A 23,279-nucleotide genomic window follows, 5' to 3' on the forward strand; every position below is an offset into this window, starting at 1 on the left:
GATGACAGAGGTTGTCACGTGGTCAGTTTTGAAATTATCGATGGATACATTAATGTAATACATATCAGACACATACTATATATTTTGACTTGTTCAAAGTCATTAGGGTTGGGAAAAAAGGGATGGCATCTTATCCCTCAGTATTAAGTTGATTTGATAGAATTATGATAAAACTTCATATTACTTTGTCAAACTCGTTTAATTTGTAAATTCTATTAAATCAACAAACTGAGGGATTACATGATATTTTAGAGATACTGTATTCATCTATAATATGACATACAGAAAAAAGGATTAAACATTAATTTTTCAAATCAGAACATCCTTTTTATCATTATTTTACATGTATGTGTAGAGGATCATGTAAACGAATTCAAACTAATATAATATAATATAATATAATCATTGTTGTTAACTAAGATATCTGAAATAGTTTCGCCATACTTATCATATATGTGTGATTTATCTTAGCATAGTCCTTTTAGTTAATATATCTTCAACTGTTTGGCTATCACATTATCACATATAAAAAGGTACCATACGTCATTCAACACAGAAAGATGTACAATGGTCCTGTGAATGCATCACAACCTTCCTATAGAATTTTTGGAATGTAATGACATTGGACTATCCAGCTGTCTTAAGGATTGTATACATTGGTAGATCCGCAGCAGATGCGGCAGCTCTAGTTGTATGAGCTGAGAGTTTTTGCGTATTCACCCCAGCCAAACTCATAATGTTTAAGAAAGTATAACCGTGTTCATTAATGGGAGTCTACTGCTAAAGGTGTTTTTCCACAATAAACACGGTCCGAAAAACACACAAATAAGTAATTGTGGATAACAATGATTATCAGTATGATTAACATAACGTAAAGAAACTAACCATAACATACATTCCAATAATTCCACTTACATAGTGAAGAGGTTCCAATACGATGGCAGCCCTGACTTAATTGTACAAAGAACTGTAGAAAGAAGTTTAGATAAAGACTTAGTTTAACAACTGCTCGAGCAGCAATACAACGTTGTTTATAAGGATTTTAAGGACTTCAACATAAATAAATATAAACGAAAGATTTCAATACTGAGGAATGACAATATCGTCTTTAGAAAAAACTCGAATATGTGTAAAAAGGGGTTTTTGGTTTTCAAGAAAGCCTTGACCTTTTTGAAAGCGAATAGGCGAATAGACAAGGTTCAAATCATAAGATGTCTTATCCGCGGGCACAGTCACAAACCTATCATGTATATCGGGATGGAGCAATACAGACCCGTTTTGTTTTCATTTTTGATGTTAATCTGCTTATTCTATTAAGAATTATCGGCGTAATGGATTTGATTCACTCGGACAGCGAATCCAATGCAGTATGCTCTCGTTTTACCTGTTTCCTGGCATATTCTTCAACGGAATCTATAAATATCCTGCAATTCATGCTCCATAAAGATCCTTTATGAAAAGATCTCGTAGCTTATCCTTTAGAATAACGTGAAGGTCGCAAGCTATGACATGACGTGACATCTACTCCTTTCGGTAGGCCAATTCATCTTTCAAGAAGTATTCGAGTTGTTGGAGAACTGTGGCTAACTTTACGGAAATCGCTAATTTAACGGAGTTGTCATGCTAACTTCCTTATGTTGTCTGGAACTGTCTCAGACAAAGACTCTTATAAAATGAGTAACACTGACAAAGGAAGCGAATTATAACAGGTTCGTCCATAATGAATACTGGATGAATTCTGTAGAGTTGTCGTTAGATCTAGATATTCGAACTTAACCGTGTTTCTCGTCAGATAGTTCTAGTGGTTATGTCCATGACTACGATTACGTCGTCTCTGAGAGGTGAACATCATGTCGTATATAGGAGTACTGGATGTGGAAGACTATATCACTAATGCGGCTATGAATCTTCTTTTTGGTAATGGAAGCTCGTACTGAAACAGGAAATATTGAAATATGTTAAAGCTTGTATTGCATTTCCTGAGCCCACTCCTTACACGTATATTTCCCATTAAAACACATTCGCAATGCTGTTAAAAGAGTTTTTCTTTTCCAGGAAAGGCAAACGGTGTTAACGGTAAAAGTACATTGTTGTGAACTATTGTGGAGAGAATTTAGCCGCGGCTTGTTTGAAAAGGTCCCATCTGCTATACTTGTTGCTTCGCTTGCGAAATTATAGGGATTTCTTTTTCCCATTTGACTATCTTCGTTCTGTAACTGACGCTGTAACGCTTTTCAACCGTAGACGGTCATTTTTGTTTACAGTGTGTCGTGTTGTGCGTACATGTATATGATATATATACCGCAAGAAATTTATTGAAGACCAGCGGTATAGTTCCCTTTTATTGTTATTATTTAGCATCTCAATGTATATTTTTCAGCGAAATCCAATTATTCTTATCCACAAGGTGATACACTTTATAAATATATATATATATGTCAAGTAGTAATAACGACAGTACAGACAAGTATATTGTCGAAGTTTCGAGGCAATCTGCCCCTTTATCAAGACACGGGTAAATTACATACGATCACATATAGACATAGAACATGGAACAGTTACACAAATATAGTAGGTATAAACAAAACAAAAATCATAATGTTGTGAAAATAATCCCCCTCGGCCGATACGTAATTCGCCGAGGGCCTATTATGATTAATTAGGAAACATCTTAGGTGGTGTACAGATGCTAAAAGTAAATGAATGAATGAATAAATAAATAAATAAATAATATAACTTAAAGGTTTAACAAAATAGCATCGCGGATGGATTCGATGTGATGGCAGCGCGTGTTATGTCGTGAATGTTTTTGTTATTGTTTTTTTCCCGATATGTACATTTCGTCCCGCAAATCTCGGCCCAAACAGCGGGAAGCAGTGACGATATCGGGTGGCCAATCCCATATTAAAATTAGTTAGTTTCAACGAAATTGAACAAATATTAAAATCATATAGATGTAATAGTGTGGAAAGGCATAATTTAGGCATTAGAAACCAAACAGAAAGGTGGTCGAAAGATCCTATTAGCGTAACGAAAACCGAGTGTCAGGACGACTCGTCACAAATCGAGAACATGGACTCACATAACTTATTCAGCCAATCAGCTGCTGTTACATGTAAACCAAGTCCCTAAGGAAAGTGTGTTTGTGGGGCCTGTAGGGGTTGGTCTGATTAATAAACATATGGAGTGGGTGCTTCCTATAAGCGAGAATAGAGATGATAGGATTAAGGTTTGAAGAACAAACATATACATCCCTACTAAAAATAGGATGGCGTAGGACTACAGGTGGAAAAAGGGCGGGAATTCCCCAGATGGGGGTTTCCCCGTCCGTTGTAAGGTCCTATGATAGCACATGTGCTATATGCTATGAACCTGTTGTGTGTGGCGAGAATATCAAACTATAATGTGGAATAGATATTTATTCCGCCATTTTAACTCCAAATGAATGATAGAGGCGAATAAATCTGCAGTTTTGACATATAGTGAGTAGTTTCTATTGTGAGAGTCCCTCAACTACGTGACATGTGGAGGATTATCTCTCATTCATACCGAGTGGGTAGCCGGTTTGTAGTTGGTTGATCCAATGTCGTTCCCTATTCAGGCGTTGCTGGTCATTCCAACCCCTGCAGTGGTCAATGGGGACAACCTGCATGTCGTGCCATGTGTGGCTCGGCATGTTGAAATGTCTCGCTACTGGTAAGTCCTGGCGTTTCTGTTTGATAGAACAACGGTGGTTATTTATCCTCAGATTCAGTGGTGTTTTGGTCTCCCCTACATACTGCATGCTACACTTGGCACACGTAATAAGGTATATTACATTGGCCGATGTGCAGGAGACTGACTGGAGGATGCGGTATTTCTGTCCATTAGTCTCACAATTGAATGAATAGGTGTTATGAGTGTACGGACAGAGTTTACACCTCTTACTGCTACATGTCTCGAAACAGCCAGTGGCTGAAGCATTAGATGGTGAAGGTAGATTACCACTGACTACCAAATCTCTGATGTTTTTTGGTCTGCGGTAAGCTAGTATGGGGGGTTCCGGGAAGATACCCTCGAGTTTGCTGGACGACAACACGATGTGCCAGTGTTTCTGGAAGATTGTTGACAATGCGGGCATGCCGGGATGAAAGGTTACCACACAAGGTACTCTTCCAGTTTTCGGCCTGTCTTTGTATTCCAGTGTGCTCGCCCTGTCCAATTCTTTCACCCTATCAATTTCACGATCTATTAGGGCTGCGCCATATCCTCTATTGAGAAGATGGGATCTAATTAGCTCTACACAACGACGTCTGAAGTCATCGTCGTCGGAGACGATACGCCTGATTCTCAAAATCTGGGAGTATGGAATGCTCCTTGTAGTGTGGGGTGGGTGACAACTGGACGGGCGAAGGTACTGGTGAGTGTCCGTGGGTTTACTGTATAAATCCGTGTGTATTACTCCGTTGACGAGTGTGGAACAGGTGTCCAAAAAAGTATTTTTCTCGTCGGAGATGTCGGCAGTAAACTTAATGGTCCGATGGAACTCATTCGCGAAACGAACGAATTCCTCGAGTGACTCTCTACCGGCTGTCCACTTGATATCGATGTCGTCAATGAATCTAAACCAGCTGAGTGGTTTCGATGGGGCTTCTATTAGTAGCCTTGTCTCGAGATGGCCCATAAACACATTCGCGTAAGATGGTGCCCATTGCCGTACCACTAGCTTGAAGATAGTGCTCTCCGTTGAATGTGAAGTTGTTCAGCGTGAGTACTAACTTAAGAAGTTCCACTAAACTATCTGTTGAAGGGTGCTTATTCCCCCTGGTGTCCCACGCAGAACGGCAGGCTATGATTCCGTCCTCATGTGGGATGTTGGTGTAGAGGGAAACCACATCCATGGTGACCAGGAGTGTGTCATCAGGTAGATTACTACATGGCGTCTTTTTAAGGTAGTCCGTGGTGTCTTTCAAGTAAGATGGCAAGCTCTCGACATGAGATCTCAAGTGGAAGTCGATGAACTTTGAGATTTTTTTCTGTGGGGTGGCCAATCGAATTGATGATGGGTCGACCGGGGTTACCAGCCTTGTGGATTTTTGGAAGGAGATAGAAATTCCCTGCTCGTGGGGAATCGCAGCGCAAGAATTCAGCTGTATCCTTGTCAATATCTCCTTTAAGTTGTATCCTGCTGATGGCGGCATTGACCTTATTAGCATGCTCCACCGTTAAATCCTTATCGACTTTACGGTAGAACGTCTCATTCGACAATTGGCGATTGGCCTCCTGGATGTAGTCCTCTCTGTTCATGACAACTACTGCAGAGCCTTTATCGGCTGGTTTGATTACAATGTCAGTGTTGCGTTTCAGAGCCTGAAGTGCCTTGCGCTCACCCATCCCTAGGTTGTCTCTTTGGGTGTGAGTCATGGTGGTGTGATCGGATATCTCCTGTTTTACAGCATCTATGAATGCCTCCAGTGCTGGGACTTTACTGGGTGGAGGGTTCCATGTGCTTTTTGTCTTAAATGGATTAACAGGGGGAGCCTCTGTGTCGGGGTCATCCGAGTCTTCATCTTTGGCAAAATGAACGCGAAGACGGAGTCGTCTGTAGAAGCTCTCCATATATATAATAATAAAAAAGAAAACAGTGGAAGAAAATATTTTAAAGACATTTTTATACGAACGTTCTGACAGGTATATCATGTAATGCATTCCTGTCGTTCATTCCGTTAGTCTGTCTTTCCGTTTGTCTTTCCGTCTGTCCGGCCGTCTACCAGCGATTATAGCCGATACAATATCTTAAAGGTAAAAAGCCAGGTCCATCAGATATTTAAGTGGCGACCACCAGATACTAAATAAGATACATTCGCTATCATGAAAAATATATTCAGATGCAAGCTTAATATGCTTCCATCCACATCAGATATATCGTTGATGTTGGATTATACCTCGGGGTTCGACAGAACCAGGTATCCTATACTCCTGGATTTTCCTAGATGTCATGATTGTGATGAAGCAGAATGCCCTATACCCGTGCGGGCCATCATCTTCTTATACAGGTTATACTTAAGTATTTCCTTTGTTCGTCTTTTGATCTTTGACGTTGCAAACCATCTCTTTGTCGATTAAATTATTCTGACTATCTCACTTCGTTTCATTGTACAATACATCATACCTAAGAATTGCCAACATCTTTACCTCTGTTATGGGCTCAGAATGCGTTTGGAACCAGACACATTTCTGTTGTTTAATCAAACGTTACTGACATTTCTAATGCTGATATATGATTGATCTACGTGTACTAATTATAATTATCTTTTACACCATTTTTATTTTAAATATTTCAGGAAATCGAGTTAATGATTGAGCATTGATATGCCAGAGATATGACCGGCTGTAATGATGTCATACATAATAGGTTACGGTAATGCACAGGGACACAATTTCCCACCCCCCGGCTCGAATATATAGCAGTAATCAAAGGGATACGACACGACCAAGAAGTGATGAACAGAATGCCGTGTAAATTGGTCTTTACTCCACAATTAGCTTTGTTGCATTATTACGATAAAAGAAGGATACTATTATTGTTGAGCTACAGGTAAGAAGTTATTTTTCGAGGGGATTTTACGTTAACATATGCAAAAGAATTATTTTGTCTTTTGTCATGAACGAAATTATGACTTTCCTTGTAGCGATAGATAATGGAAGAATAAAAACATCACTTTACTATGCCCTGTCCATTCGACACGTTTTCAAGGCCGGGCTTCTCCCTGGAACTGACATAGGCGCGGCCTCAGTCGCATGTCGAACACCATAATTTAGATAAAATTTGTTCACTTCTAAAAGGTTGTGAAGTTATCTTTAGAACTCAGCTGATAAGGATTTTGAACCCGGATTTGTCAATAGGTTAGACACTATATCGCACTCTGCAAAAACATTTCCGCTTGCTATGATAGTCCGTTGTAGATTGTGAAGCCTGTGTAGATCTTATCTTGACATTCAAAGATACACACATACATATATATATATGGAATGTAGTAGCTTTGGAAATAACCGTCCCAGTATCACCGTTAATACTTTAATGCCGATTTCCATATCACTTCGAATGTTTGAATAGGAAATACAATCAACGGCGTGAAAATGATGAATTGGTATTTTCTTTTGTTAGGTTTGTCCTTCACAGTTTGCACCCAAAGTGACATTCATGTTGAAGATACACCAAACAGACGATTCCTTGTGCCGACTGAACATCCGATGACGACTCCTGCATCACCCAGTCAACCATATGTTAGTAGCTCAAGTTTGAATTTCACGAAAAGACAATTTTATCTTGATGGGAAACCGTTCCAACTTCTTGGAGGAAGTATTCACTATTTTCGAATTCGCCCGGAATATTGGACTGATCGTTTAACGCAGTTGAAAGCTTGTGGGTTGAATACAGTGACTGTGTAAGTACTTTTTCCATATAACGACGGCGTTCTGATGGCCTAGGTGTTTTATATAAGTCCAAATGAGGAGAACGTTCATGATCATGTGATGTTGCGCAATAGGAAGTTTGATTCGTGTAATCATCGTAAATATGCTTGGTAATCAGGTGTCATTATTTTCACAAGAATCTGAGTTAATGTGAAATTGGACCTTTTGTGTAGCACACTTTAAGACATTTTGGGGGAAAGAAAATTCGGTAAAATAATATAATATCATAATATGAACACCTAGGGGTGTCATATATACCAAATATGAACACCTAGGGGTGTCATTTATACTGAATATGAACACCTAGGGGTGCCATTTATACTGAATATGAACACCTAGGGGTGTCATTTATACCAAATATGAACACAGAGGGGTGTCATTTATACCGAATATGAACACCGAAGGGTGCCATTTATACCTAATATGAACACCGAGGGATGTAATTTATACCGAATATTAACACCGATGGATGTCATTTACACCAAATATGAACCCGGTAGGGCGCAGAGGAATTAAAACATACCACCTGACACAGGTTTTATCAACGTTCATTATCTTAAGGGATTTCTTTCCTTAAATGTTTCGTAGGAAAGCATTATTGGATTATAGGAAATCATCTCAGCTAAGGAATTTTCTCTAAATTCTGCAATGATTTCCTATGGGAAATTCGAAGTTAAAGGACTTCCTTAAGTTACTGAACATTGATGAAACGTTGATGAAATGGTTTGAGATATCAATTTTGAAATAGACACAGTGAATGAATATACAATTAACTGTTAAAATGTTTTTAACTACATTGTTACATGTCCTTTTCCCCCATTTAAACGCTCTGCATCGATTTTGAGTAACAACTACAGCGTCAACATTTATTTTTTTCCAGGTACGTACCATGGAACCTTCACGAAGAATATCCAGGCGAATTTCATTTTACTGACCATTTAAATCTGAGGTAATTATTTTGATGAGACGTAAACCTACAAATTTCTGCCATATTCAATAAGCCTACAAGGTATTTCGAAATATTTTTTTCCGTTTGTAAAACCCTTTCTTAGATTACCAAAATGCGGAGAGAAACTGTTAAATGTCCGGTTCATTTCCAACAGCTTAAAGAAGTGTTTCAAGTAAACGTACATATTACAAATCATACTAAATAAGTCAGGTCTCAGTTCTACTGAGACTCACAGGTTACTATCGAACTTTACTTACCATACTAGGTTATGTAGGTAACAAATGTACATGATATTTATATTTTCTAAAAGTATAAACTACCAACTGTTTAAGATTTGGGCCTAGGATTGCTGAGCAAGAGTGGTTAGGCCTACCAATACAGACAAGTCGACAATCCATAATCCTGTGCTAGGCAAATCAAATACATCCAACTGTAGGTGATCATAGAAGACGAAATTTACCTCCGTGACTTCTATTTACGGGATGTTGAAAAGACCAAAATATATCTTCTGTCCCCATCGCAATACTTGGGATTTTAATACTTCCCTTTATTTACTCTCTTTTCTGTCTTTATTTTCTCAAATGACCCTGGCTGTTTGTGACTCCTTGACACCAGTCCTCATATGACCTTGGTTGTGGGTATCTCAATGACACCCGTCTTTACATAACCCTGGCTATTGGTGTATCTTTGACACCCGTCCTCACATGACCCTGACTGTTTGTCTCATTGACACCCGTCCTCACATGACCCTGGCTGTTGGTGTATCCTTGACACACATCCTTATATGACCCTGGCTGTTGGTGTCTCCTTGACACCGTCCTTATATGACCCTGTTGCGTCAAACAAAAGTTTAATATATTTACCAAGAAGTAGAGATCTGACATACGTCTGTACATATCAATGATCACTAGGTGTTTGTTGATGACATCACACGTTTTCATTTAAAGATTAGTTAACATACCCATTTTCATGTCCACCAAGCCTTCCGTACAACACTAGGATTACTTTTACACTATCGACATGTCCAAGGTTTGATCAACGTCTAATACTTAGTACATGTAGTTCGATCATATTCATGAAAATGATTGATCAAGCTAAATTTATCAAGTGTATATTATATAAAGATATAGTTAAAAGAAAGAATGTAAATTTGTTCTTGTTAATTGCAGGAAATAATGTACTGGTTAATCTGACGATGGAATTCTGCAACGTCAATTTAGTTTGATATCTCGATTGTAGGTTACCATACTAGTAGCCTAGAAGGAAAAAATCACCTGAAATGCTGTTGAACGAAATAAATAAAAAACACAAGAACTCTTAACATTTTGGTGTACTTTCATATTGAAGACATTTCAGGACTTTTTCTTTATGTTCTAAATGTAAAAGTATTTGTTATACAATTCTTTATTTTTCAGACGTTTCATCAAAATTGCACAAAGTCTAGGGCTGTACGTGAGTTTACGACCGGGACCTTACATCTGTGGCGAGTGGGAGTTTGGCGGACTTCCAGGGTAATCTGTTGTTGTCATTTGAAGTATACATTCCCATCAGCATCTGTTTTACACCAGTACACATGATAGTTTTCTCTTCACAAAAGTGTAAACTTTGTAAAACTCTTAGTTAGGACTTAACGCGGATGGTGAATTATAAGAACAATGAGGTGAAGCCTAGGAACCTGTAACTAACGATTATATATTTGTCGAATGTTTCTCTACTTCTGTCGAAGCTCTTTCTTTCTATTTTGAACTGCGGTCTCCAAATGCTCCATTTAGCGATATCTCCATTTTGGTTTCAGTGTTAACAGAGTTTAAACAAATAACTGATATAGGTCTCTGATATTCCGCGTCAACCAAACTGGCGAAGGAGCTATGCCTCATGCTTGGTTTATGTAGGGATTTCATACCTGACGTTTAGATGACTTGTACGGTACGGTACGAGGACATTTTTAAAAGGCTAATGAGGGCTCACATCAAATTGTGGACACTGTGTGACATTTTCTGCTGCGAAATACAAACACCAAAATAGAAACCAAACCCCACGAATATTTTATATCGCCATATTCTCGGTCACGAGGATGTTATGAAACAAACAATAAAACAAATGGATTAGTTTTAAACATTATCCCTTTATCCGCACAAATTCTTATACAGTGAAAGGAAATCATTGCTTTTAGGAAGAGTATCCTCATGACCAGTGAATTCTGTTATCATTGTTATCATGTTGGTACATCAAATTTGTGCTACCCTTAATATCGAATACACGTTTTCGTAATTACACACTTAATATCTGAATTGAAATAATAAGTCATCGTCCGTTCTTATTACTGTTTTCATAGCTGGCTCTTAAAAGATTCAAACATGGCGGTGCGTAGTAACTACCCTGGATACACACAGGCTGTAGAGCGATATTTCACACGACTTTTACGGGAGGTCGTTGATCTACAGGTGAGAAGTATCCTTTATTTTGTTTTGTCCGGCATCCTTTGGCATAAGTAATTTGACTCAAAACTGAATATTAATGATGTACCTAAATGTTAAAGTTTGAACGATGATATGGAAACATTTTTATTCATTCACATCAGACGTATTTATGAGGGTTTCAATTTATACTTTACGAATCTAATGGATGCTTTAAAATCTTTTTGACATACACCAATCATTACATAAATGAACATAACTACATACACTATTTAATGTTGTTATGTGATCAGTCACGGAAATCCAGACCACAGTTTCATTAATGCTCTCGGAAAATTATTAAACAGGAATACTGGATTTACAGGAATATCTTAGCCAAGATCAAATCCATTATGCTTACCGATCGAAAATGTTATGTTAAGAAATTAAGTCACGTTAATTAAAGAATAACACGACAAAGCTTTATGATTTAATCGACTGTACACAATCTCTGTGAAAATCTACTTTTTATTGATGGACACTTTTATCTTAGAGATTGTTACGCCGCCTTATCAGCCAATCAAAAGCGACGTTACAAACGTTTCAAATTGTGACGTCACGTTTACGTTGAAAGCTGATAACATATTTTTAAGCCAATAAAAATGCCTGTTACAAGCAAGATTGCATTATGAAGCATTCGTGAAATAGGGATCAGGAAATTTCTGGACGTGATCAATAAGTTTATCCTTGGCCCGTGAAATTATCAAAGTTAACCTGAACCTACTGTAATGTATAAATACTGTATGATTTAATAGAAATTTAGTAATATATCATGGAACACAATATGAAATTAATAAATTCAAATCAATTTTTAGTTCAGTCGCGGGGGTCCGATCATTGCAGTTCAGGTAGAGAATGAGTTTGGAACCTACAGTGATGAAGTGGCGCACCTGACTTTCCTCAAACAGGTAAGTGACCTGAAGTTATACCCCGGCATATCCGAAACACAGAAACATGTCTACAGACAGCAGTGAAAAACTATTTAGTATGAACAAGTATCTAGCATTGAGATATAGAAAAAGGAGGCATCCGTATAAACCTCTAGGTCTTATCAATGGAGTCATAAGCATGTGAGGAAATTAAGACAATGGAAATTAGGCCTAAACGAAACTTTAAAGATATGATCTGGAACGCGATGCCGTAATTATAATATAATGTCACTAGGCTTGAGTGTTGATTCATACCATCATGCAATGCTGTATAGATGTTCTTATTTTCAATGAGTTCTTGGTTTCAAGATATTCGAGGGAAGAATAATTTGTAAAAATAGACACCATGGAAATGAAAATAATATAAATATCAAATGATAACTTTGGTTATTCCCAGTGACAACACTTCCTTTTTTCTTGAAACGTTTGGTAATAAGGTGAAAATAAATAACATTCAAAACCAAAATTTACGTCAGTTTGTTTCACAAGATATTCTGCTGATTTTCAGTTACTCCAGAAGAACGGCATTGTAGAGATGTTTTTTACATCTGACAGTTACGTGGCATATAACATGTCAGGGCTGGACCGCGCTCCCTTCTACAGAGGTACGACGCTTTACTCGTAATTGTATTAGGTCTGGTTATGGACCGCGCTCCCTTATACAATATGACTTCTCATCTCGTAATAGTATCAGGTGAGTGTACAGAGACAACGCTTTCTCCCACAGTTCACCGGTTTAGTTTGGTTTGGTTTGTTTTGTTTAACGTCCTATTAACAGCTAAGGTCATTTAAGGACGGCCCCCCGTGCCTGCGACATGCATGCGTGTGGTGAGTGGGTATGTGTGTTTTGGGAGGCTGCGTTATGTTCGTGTTAAGTCTCCTTGTGATAGGCCGGAACTTTTGCCGATTTATAGTGCTACCTCACTGAAGCATACTGCCGAAGACACCCAGCAGCACACCCCACCCGGTCACATTATACTGACAACGGGCGAACCAGTCGTCCCACTCCTAATACGCTGAGCGCGTAGCAGGAGCAGCAAATACCATTTTTTAAGACTTTGGTATGTCTCGACCAGGGGACAGAACCCAAAGCATTCCTCATAGGTACGAACGCTCAAGTAAAGGCCAAAAGTGAGGCATTGTCAAGGGAGACATTAGGAAGAAGAAAGTTGTTCAGAAAGAAGAGAAAAGATAAGATCCCAAATTTGGTCGCCTCTTACAATCATGCAATGGAGGCAGCAGGTACAATTCTTACGCCCTACCTGCAGGACAATCAACGGTTTATCTCCAGTTTAAGAGAGTGAGGGATTTCTCGGTCATCCCGTAGGGAATGACAGATTGTACGCGCTTACCTTTTGAACCGGAAGTACTTGCGGAAGTACTTAATGAGGGACGTGACTAATAGTTCCCACGTTGTTATTTATTGTTAAAAATGCGTATGAGACTCAAGTTTTATGCAATGACAAAATGTACTGTTGTTGACATTAGAATAGTATCACTGATCCTTATTTCAGTGTTTGTTTGAATAAATATTGTGAATTAATTTTAGACCTCTTTTTTTGTATAATGATATTGGGAGGAATTGTTTGGGGTTGTGATGGGTATTTCTTCAAATGAGGATATCCATGCGCAGACCATGTGCTTTTGTTTACAAACATACCTTGACCACCGATTTTATATGCAATTATTAAAAGTGGTGGGAGAAAATAATCACCCCCTACCTAGGAAGTGTTAGAAAGAAATCTCAACCTTCGGGGAAATTCATGAATGTCCAGCCCTCGGCAAGCTTCGGATTGGACGTTCATGAATTCCCCATCGGGTTGAGATTTCTTTGTCACGCCCCCAAGGCAGGGAAAGATTCTATTACTCTTCTACAGAGATCACGCTCTCTCCTACAGAGGTACCACTTCTCATCTTGTAAGTGTAGCAGGTGTGGTTTGGACCGCGTTCCCTTCTACAGCGGTACGATCTTTCATCTCGTAATTGTATCGGATGAGGTTTGAACCGCGCTCCTTTCTGCAGAGTGACGACCGCTCGTTTCGTAATTGTATCACAAAAGGTTTGGCGTATGGCCTTCCATCGAGGTTTGATTTATTTTGTGTTACGTCCTTTTAACAGCCAGGGTCATTTAAGCAGGTGCCAGGTTTTAGAGGTGGAGGAAAGCCGGAACGACATCAAATCTCGTAATTGTATCAAGCCCGAAATCTTTTTCCGTAATTGCGAAAGTATTTTTCCTTGACCACTTAAAGCTGACAACGCAAGCTAAAAGTTTTTCGTTTTTAGACATTTTTTCCCCAAATAGTTTGGAGATGTTACTTGTAATAGATATATATCTTTCGTTCACCGTTTCCATGGAAGTGACAGACAATTTAGCTGAAGTCAGCCTGAATGGGACTATAAAAATGCGATACCCGTCAAACCGGTTGTCACTCCAACATTGGACGTTTGACGTGCAACTATATGTGCTGAATATCGTAAACACAAGTGACCCGACGACTCTCTACCTGAAAATAAAGAGTGCACTCACCCGAGAACGTGACAGTAGTGAAGATGGTCGGTACTTATCACCTATCTTATAAACTATGTCCGAAATGAAATAAAAGGCGGAACAACTAAAATACAGCAATTTATAAACCATGGTAAGGTTTGTATTCTTTTTTAAATGTGTTAACACGACTTTTTTAATCCATGTGCAACTGGTTACATTATTTTAGTGTACGTACATGTATATACAGTGTGTCAGTGAATTCTTAATTATTTCTTGATAATATTTACACCCATTTATTATATTGACCTCTTCCAAGTCCGTGTCCATGGTATCTGCTTTTCAGATGAAGACAAAAAAGGCAAGCTTTTGGTTCGTAAGTTTTTTTTATAGTGTCGCGATATGTCGCATAGCGCTGACATCGATATAATAAAAATCGGTCTCACGTGCATGCGCGCTTTTATAGGCACATATCCCCAGTCTCGTATCCAAGCAGACTTCAACAAAAATGTCTGCAACTTCCTTGGAAACAGTGACTGGAAGATGTATATTTATCACAGGGAACATTTCAAAAATGATCTTTTTTTCATTTCAAAACGAAAGCTTTTTAACTTGCGTTGTCAGCTTTAAAGATATAGCCGCCACCACTTAGATATGTGGCGGCCGTCACTAAATTATCTGCTTTTATCTACTAGTTGTATAGCGCCATCATTTATTCTTCTATCTATCATGCGAGAACATGTAAGCTAATATTTTCAATTTATCCAATTGATTATATTGCTTCATTTCACGTATTCAAACGTTAACGGATTTTGTACAGGATATCACTTTGAGAATTTAAAATAATGATAATAATAATTATTATTATAATAACAAAAATGTTACCACCACTTCTCATTCGGAACTTGAATGTGACACCTCCGCCACATGGCCTCGGTAGTGATAAGGAAGCTTCCATTTTGTAACTAGGGAACTATTTTTCAAAACAACATTACTTGTCTGCAGTCAGTGATACAACTTGCAAGGAATCATTCATATCGTATTTAAACTTTAATGTTTAAAATGTTTTTGAGTAAAAGGTTTTCTGGCGAACAAACAGCATGATTTCTTAACATACTCCTACCTGTCCGAGGTTATGTGTGAAGCACATCCGAGGAGTCCCGAATACTACATTTCTTTAAGGTGCGATTAATCTATCAAAACAAGAGAATACCGACGCGTAAACAAACCCGAAATTCAAACTGAGAGTAAACGTCAAATCTTCGCCACTACTGAATATGTGTATGTTTCCAGATATATCGTCTGGTTCCGGGTTCCAAATAATGATGATTAGTATGTTCACTCGTGTTCCGGTTTTGGCTTAGTGAAGCCGTGTGTCCATCACATCATGTGGGTTTTTGATTTCTGTCACTCACTGGTGTGGTGGCAGCGCTATATTGAACTCACATCTTCCGACAAACGTATGAAGAAACAAAACGTCCACCCTGAATAAGGTAACAGTCTATCACATCGCAGTATCATTTCTGCCGTGGAACGCACTTGATAAATATGGCTAGCACGAATAGGGCCCCGAAGCAATGGGACCTTACAAAAACTGAAACAGTAAATTCGTTCGAGAATTGGAGGCAAAACCTCGTATATACACTTTCGCTAGACCCAAACTTCGCTCCGTTTCCCGTAGACGGCATGCGATGGCAGAAGAAAACGAGAACGGCACAACACAGGGGCTTGGTAGACGATGGCGAGGAGGTAGCCGAGAGAAAGCGGCGCACCCGTGAGCAAAAAGTTGGAATTTTGGAACTTATGCTAGGACAGATTAATAACTATGCCCCAATAATCTCCAGAAATACAATCGTGAAAAACTCCACATAGATTTAATTCATTTGGCAACAAATACGTCTACATTACGGATTTCAGTCAACAGGAACCCATCTAACTGACTTTTGCTCATTCAAATTAGAACCTACAGAGAGACCCGAAGACTTATGCCAAAGACTGATGGGGTTCTCGGAGATTGACCTCTTACACAGAGATTCATGTATCCTTCATCATAGTTAGGCAATTGACGAAGATGAAGAACTTTCACCATCTTCAGAAAATTTTGTCGTATTAACCTGGTTAAGGCTCATTCACAGCGACCTCCACAAACTGGTGAAGCAGCGTTACGGTACAGAGTTAAGATCCCGCACGCTTGCGTCAATAAAACCAGAAATATCACAGGCACTCGATTCACTTAGGGAGGAACTTCAATCAAGTGAGGATGCCAAAGCTATGCGAGCCGCTGCATCGTTTCATCCAAAACAGTCAAAGCCAGTCAGAAAGAGCTTGAAATCATGTCCGTTATGTAAAGCCGCAGGAAGGGCAAGTGACCATTATCTAAGTAAATGTAGCTTCCTTCCCACCCAAGACCAGACGTTCTTTGCTAGAACACAACAGATTGTCGGAATATGCGACGAGGACCTTACACTCTTTTCAGACTCTGAGGAGCCTCAGTCCTCTGTCATAGGCAGGGTCAAAATCCTCCAGTCATCGTATTTGGATATATTCCATGGCCACAATACTGTGCGCCTTACCATCGATAGTGGCGCAACAGGAGACATGATGCGTGCATCGTGTGCTGCTGGCATGGGCATGCGTGTGACAAGCACAACCCAGTCTGTTTACCAAGCAGATGGGTCTTCTCCGTTAAAAGTTGTGGATGAAACACGGACTACTTTCTCTCGTGATGGACATGAGCTCCACTTCGATGGCTTGGTTGTCGAGAATTTGGACTCTGCTATTTAGCAGGTGTTCCATTTATGGAGGCGAACGATGTCCTTATCCGTCCTGCCAAAACACAGGTAACTCTTGGAGGTAAATCATCATACTCCTATAGTTCTCCACCCTCACCAATGGACAGACATGCTGTACGACAAGTATGACGAGCCCCATCTCGTTTGACTATCTGGCCAGGAGAGTGATGTGGAACTGTTCGAGGGCTTTGGAACAAAGGTAGCATTAGAACCACATGAGTTAATCAAAATGGGGAAATCTATTTGGTCCCAACCTTCCATCATGTCTAGTATCTCTGGCAAGATCCACATTCCTAATCTCACAAGAGAACCACCACTGGTGAAGAAAAGCGAGCACTTCTGTGTTGTCCGCAGTACATTCCTTCCTGACAAAACAACTTCAAGCGACCTTCCTGTATCGCCCAACACATCCAAACATTCAACAACAACTCATTATTCTGATCTTGTCAGTCTCGACCCTGACAACATCATGCCATGCGAAATAAAGGCCAAATTTAAGACTGTTCTTGCAGAGTTCGATAACGTGTTCAACCCTACATTGTCAGGGTACAACGGTGCTGTGGGCCCATTCCAGTCACAGGTAAACATGGAGCCCGTTCAACCCCCCTCAGAGAAAAGGGAGAGTAACCCAGTACTCGCGAAACTAACTTGTACATAAATTTGATGAGCTAGAGGGTATGGATGTATTGAAACGACCCGAAGATGTCAACATCGCTGTTGATTACGTGAACCCATCATTCTTGATTAAGAAACCAAATGGTGGTTTCCGTCTAGTTACAGCCTTCGCCGACGTTGATCGCTATGCTAAACCACAGTCATCCCTTATGCCTGATGTGGACTCCATCCTTCGCCAGATTGCGCAATGGAAGTACATCATCGCCACAGACCTCACAAAGGCATTTTATCAGATGCTGTTGTCGCTGGATTCGATGAAGTACTGTGGGGTGGTCACACCATTCAAGGGCGTCCGAGTTTACGCAAGATGTGATATGGTCATACCGGGTTCAGAAACTGCCATTGAAGAGCTTACATGCCGAGTACTTGGTGACCTTGTAGAAAAGGGGTTTGTTGCTAAAGTCGCAGACGACCTATATTGTGGTGGTAACACCCTGGAGGAGCTATTAGATAACTGGACAGCCGTTTTGAGGGCACTCAGTGAGAGCGGTTTGAACCTTTCTGCAACGAAGACTGTGATTACTCCCAAGCAAACGTCAATACTGGGATGGATATGGTTTCTTGGAACAATCCGTCCCCATCGGATATCTACCCTTTCCAAATGGCATATGCCTTCATATCTTTCTCGTCTCCGGTCTTTTATCGGCGATTACAAAGTATTGGCAAGAGTCTTAAAAGACTGCTCAAATCTTATTTCACCCCTCGATGATGCAGTTGCGGGACGCAAGTCAAAGTATTAAGTGGTCGGACGAATTGATCGGTGCTTTCACCAAAGCGCCGAAAGCATTGTTATCCAACCGTACTATCACACTGCCCGTCCTCAGGACCAGCTGTGGATTGTGACAGATGGTGGAGTTAAAAATCCTGGTATAGGAGCTACTCTTTATGTAACGCGTGATGGGAAAACTGAACTTGGTGGGTTCTTCAGTGCCAAATTGCGGAAGAACCAAACACATTGGCTTCCATGTGAGATAGAAGCGCTTTCCATTGCAGTTGCAATCAAACACTTTTCACCATATATCATCCAGTCTGCCCTCACTGCTTGCATCCTTACCGATAGTAAGCCATGCATACAGGCCTTCGAAAAGCTTTGTCGGGGCGAGTTCTCTGCTAGTCCACGTGTAACTACGTTTTTGTCGACTGCCAGCCGATTTCAGGTCTCAATTCGACACGTTTCTGGCTCTTCAATTCTCCAATCTGACTTCGCCAGTCGCACCGCTCCAGCATATTAAGACCCAACATGTCAAGTTTGTACTTTTGTGATTGTGAACGCGGATTCTGTTGTGCGCAACATTTGCTCAAATGAGATACTTCACGGAACGACTCAAATGCCTTTCATCAGTCGGTCAGCATGGCTAAGCATTCAGTCGGAGTGTGGCGACTTACGCCGCACCTGTGCCCATCTCTAGCACGGCACACGCCCATCGAAGAAGCAGACAACTGTCAGGGATGTCAAATGGTATCTTAACGCTGCTTCCCTTTCCAAGGACGGACTGTTGGTCGTTAAACGCAACATTCCCTTCTCAAAAGTGACAGATAACATCGTCGTGCAAGAACAGGTTCCTGACGGCCTACTTACAACTCTTCACATTAAGCTAGAACACCCCAGTAATCATTAACTCAGATCCGTGTTCGGCAGATATTTTTTACGTATTAGACATGGACATTGCAATCCACAGAGTCACCGGCAGTTGTCACCAGTGTGCGTCCCTGAGGAAAACCCCTTCATTCTTGACAGCCCAGAGTACAACAGATCCCACTGTAACAGTGGGTAGTCAGTTTGCTGCTGATGTTATCAAACGTGAACGTCAATTCATCCTCCTTGTACGAGAATGCGTAACATTATATACCTCAACCCTGTTACTTGAAGATGACTTCTCTGTTTGTGCATTCCACTCTGTCCATTAGACGGCTCCTTCGCCGTCATTCGAACTGACACCACACCAGGGTTCAAAGCTCTAGTAGGTGATGACCTACTTACAAAATATTACTTGACAATTGAAATTGGTAGCCCAAAGAACATCAACAAGAACCCAGTAGCAGAAAGAGCCATTCAGGGGTTAGAAGATGAGATTCTTCGACAAGAACCATCATGCCGCGCAGTAACACAATTACGTATTTCCTTGGCCACTGCCCGTGTCAATACTCGAATCCGCAAGCGTGGTCTTTCATCAAGAGAAATGTAGTCTCACCGTGATCAGTTTTTTAATCAACAGATCCCACTGGATGATCAAACGCTTACCTTGGAGCACCACAACACCCGTCAGAGCAACCATGCTTTCAGCGAGAAGTCTAAAACCACATCCGGATTAACTCTAAGTGTTCTACGATCCAGGTTGGCGATCTGGTGTACCTCTATTCGGACAGGAAAAAAACAAGGGCGCGAGACCGTTATCTTGTCGTTAACGTGGAGGGAGCCTGGTGCAATAGTCAGAAGTTTGTTGGCAACCAGTTGCGGTCAGCCTCTTATCGAGTAAAATTTACCGCTACAAAGTGGCCAATACAAGTACATACCATTCTCCGTTGAGCTCTTTACTACCAGACGGGTCTACTGATGACGAGAAGGAATCGACAGTCCTTCCAATGGAAGCTCGTACACCTCAAATCTCAGTCATCCCCACGGTGATATCTGTGCCTCCTTAGCAACCTATACCGCCTAGTGATGATTCTTGTGATCTTATACCGAATGATGATGACAACAGCATACCGGTGCCAACATCCCAGGAAGTCAATCCTGAACCTACCATAACCTTCCGTCCAAGGCGCAGTACCCATCTCCCTAAACAATATGATGACTTTATTATGTACAAGGGAACCAGCTAGAGCTGGGTTCTGTAGCATTTGTGGTCATTACAAAATAAACATGTATTAGATGCACGTGAAACTGATAGGGTTCTAACAACCAAATACAGTACTAGTAGGTTTTTTGTATTAGTGACTATGGACACACTTGGTCGGATAACCGAGTCGTCATTGATATGTAGCCATGTTCCAGCAATAAGTCTGTTCAACCTGTAGACTTCTTCATTTTTTAAAAGAGAAAAGTGGTAGCGCCACTACTGTAAATGTGTATGTTTCCGGATATATCGTCTGGTTCCAGGTTCCAAGTAATGATGATTAGTATGTTCACTCGTGTTCCGGTTTTAGCTCAGTAACGTCCATCACATCATGTGTGTTTGTTGTTTCTGGCACTCACTGGCGCTTAATAATATAATTTCTTGCATCAAACATTTTTCATTGGCTTAAAATTGATGTTATCAACCGGTAGTGTACTAAATTAAAAGTGGATTTGCACAGTTGTTGTGAGTGTTCTATTAATTGAATTATAAGCAATGACTTCAATAATTGCTTTATGTTATGAAGCCATATTATGCAGTATTAAAAGTACAATCCTTTTTGTGCTATAGCTCCATAACATTATATATATTAAAGTTAATCCTTACTTAAGCGTTTTACTCGTTCAACAGAGGCACTCCCGACAGTTAATTATGTGGATATTCACCAGGGATATGGACTCTTTCTAAGGATACTGCGTCTGAGTGAAGACTTTCCGCTGATGGTAACGGAGTTCTGGTCTGGCTGGTTCGATTACTGGGGGAAAGGACACAACACTCTCTCTCTGGAAGGTAAAATTACAATTTACTCAGGAACCAGCGAGCCAATGGCTTTACAAGAAGTTAAGCAATACAGACATTTATTTTGGAAAACATATTATCATTGTATTAAAGAGATAACTACGGAAAATCATTCGTTCTACGGGAATTGTACATACGTACCTCGACATTAACCTGCCCTACTCTGGTGATTATAGGCGTAATAAATTGAATATATTTGCAGACAAACATCATATCGCTCGCTGTATTTTATATTTCCTGCATGTTTTGCTGCAGAATTTATGTAAACCCACGTAAGATATTCATCACGAAGAGTGATCCTTTATATGGGCAGCCATATTGGGACGTTTTTCTGTTTGTTTTTTTCTAATATTTTTTTTTTGTTTTATTTGTTTTTTAGCTCACTTGGTCCAATTGACTTCTTCATAACCACATATCAGAATTTGACCAAATTTGGTCAGAAGCATCCCTATGGGGTGGGGACTCAAAATTGTGCAAATAGTTGGGCTGACCCCCCAGGGGTCTGAGAGGCGAGGCCAAAAGGGGTCAATTTGGCTCTATTAATATAAACGACTTCTTCTCTGAAACCAAGCAAAGGATATTGCTCCTATTTGCCTGATAGCATCACTATGGGGTGGGGATTCAAAATTGTACAAATGGTGGGGCTGACCCCTTGGGGGCCTGAGGTGACATATCAAATTAGTGCGCTTTCAACATTCGCCTACTATCCCGAACTCAATTCTGTGAAAAGCCTCCGTATTTCAAGTGTTATGTTTTGGTTCAGCGCGGCCATTGAAAATTCCGAAGGAATCGTTCGCAGCTCGATTCATATGATGTAAATAAAATGTCAATAAAATTTCTTCTTTGAATATGATCGGTTTTTATTTTTAAGTTTTTTTTTTTTTTTAATTTTCATTATTGCCAGAATTGTCTAATGCTATTTTCTGAAACAATGGGTACTGTTTTACATTTAAATTGATGTAACTTATAATTCATTTTTCAAACGCTGGTGATTTTTAGATTCTCCAGTATTTATGCTCAAGTATAATCAACACCCGGAAACATCGACAATTATATACATGATTGAGTTTGGTTAGCGTCGTCTACAGACAATTCGACGCAAGTGTAAATACATTGCATGCGTGTTAATCAAATTGGGAAATTTATTTCACATGTCGCTAACAACAACATCCTAGGTATGGACTGTATGGCAAGCCAAGTTGTCATTTATTCTCAATATAAACACAAACAAGGCCGCATCAATATCTTTAGAAGGCGTATTTGAAAAGAGGATTCGCCATGCTTTCGTGATTCCGTCATCAAGCAGAAGTAAAATTATTGCCTTTTTAAACACACAAGTGACATTTCTTATGTGTTTTTCCAAGTATTTTCCTTTTATTCTAGTGTTTTCAAACACACTGAGAAGCATCCTAGCAGATGGAGCGTCTGTCAATCTCTACATGTTTCATGGTGGAACAAACTTCGGGTTTACCGCCGGTGCCAACATGGAAAAGGACGGATATCATTCGGACGTAACGTCATATGGTAAACATCTATACTACAAATTTACTATCTATTGATTTACATCATGATCGCTGTACAAACATTTCACCATCCCGTAAATGTCGCAATGTTAAATACAAAGTTCAATAACGGTTTTCAAGAAATCAAATTCTATTTACGCAGGTTTCAATTGCATATCTAATCACCTTAATTTGATTTAATAAAATTAATCATTGTGATTACAAATCTTGATACTCATCACAAGTGGTATTGACACTGTGATTTATATTACAAATATCGTAACATACCAAATCGCTTGGTTATAACAGGGATTCATCGAACAAAAAATATCTTATTGTTAGAAACAAATATTCCATACGCTCGTAATCTATTAACACTTAAAAGAATGTCACATGAGTTT

General features: G+C 39.8%; 1 protein-coding gene across 1 annotated transcript; it reads left to right on the top strand.

The window, feature by feature from the left end:
- Nucleotides 1-6,963: 6,963 nt before the first annotated feature.
- Nucleotides 6,964-22,900, top strand: LOC117316106 (beta-galactosidase-1-like protein 2; the record flags this gene model as incomplete). Its single annotated transcript, XM_033870598.1, is given in 8 exon segments — nucleotides 6,964-7,427; nucleotides 8,336-8,404; nucleotides 9,820-9,915; nucleotides 10,740-10,848; nucleotides 11,676-11,768; nucleotides 12,298-12,394; nucleotides 21,209-21,367; nucleotides 22,760-22,900. Coding segments are annotated over 8 exon segments (1,072 nt in total), but the record flags the coding sequence as incomplete, so codon positions are not given.
- Nucleotides 22,901-23,279: the final 379 nt, after the last annotated feature.

The sequence above is a fragment of the Pecten maximus genome, chromosome 18 (genome assembly GCF_902652985.1).
Source record: "Pecten maximus chromosome 18, xPecMax1.1, whole genome shotgun sequence".
NCBI classification, from domain to species: Eukaryota; Metazoa; Mollusca; class Bivalvia; order Pectinida; family Pectinidae; genus Pecten; species Pecten maximus.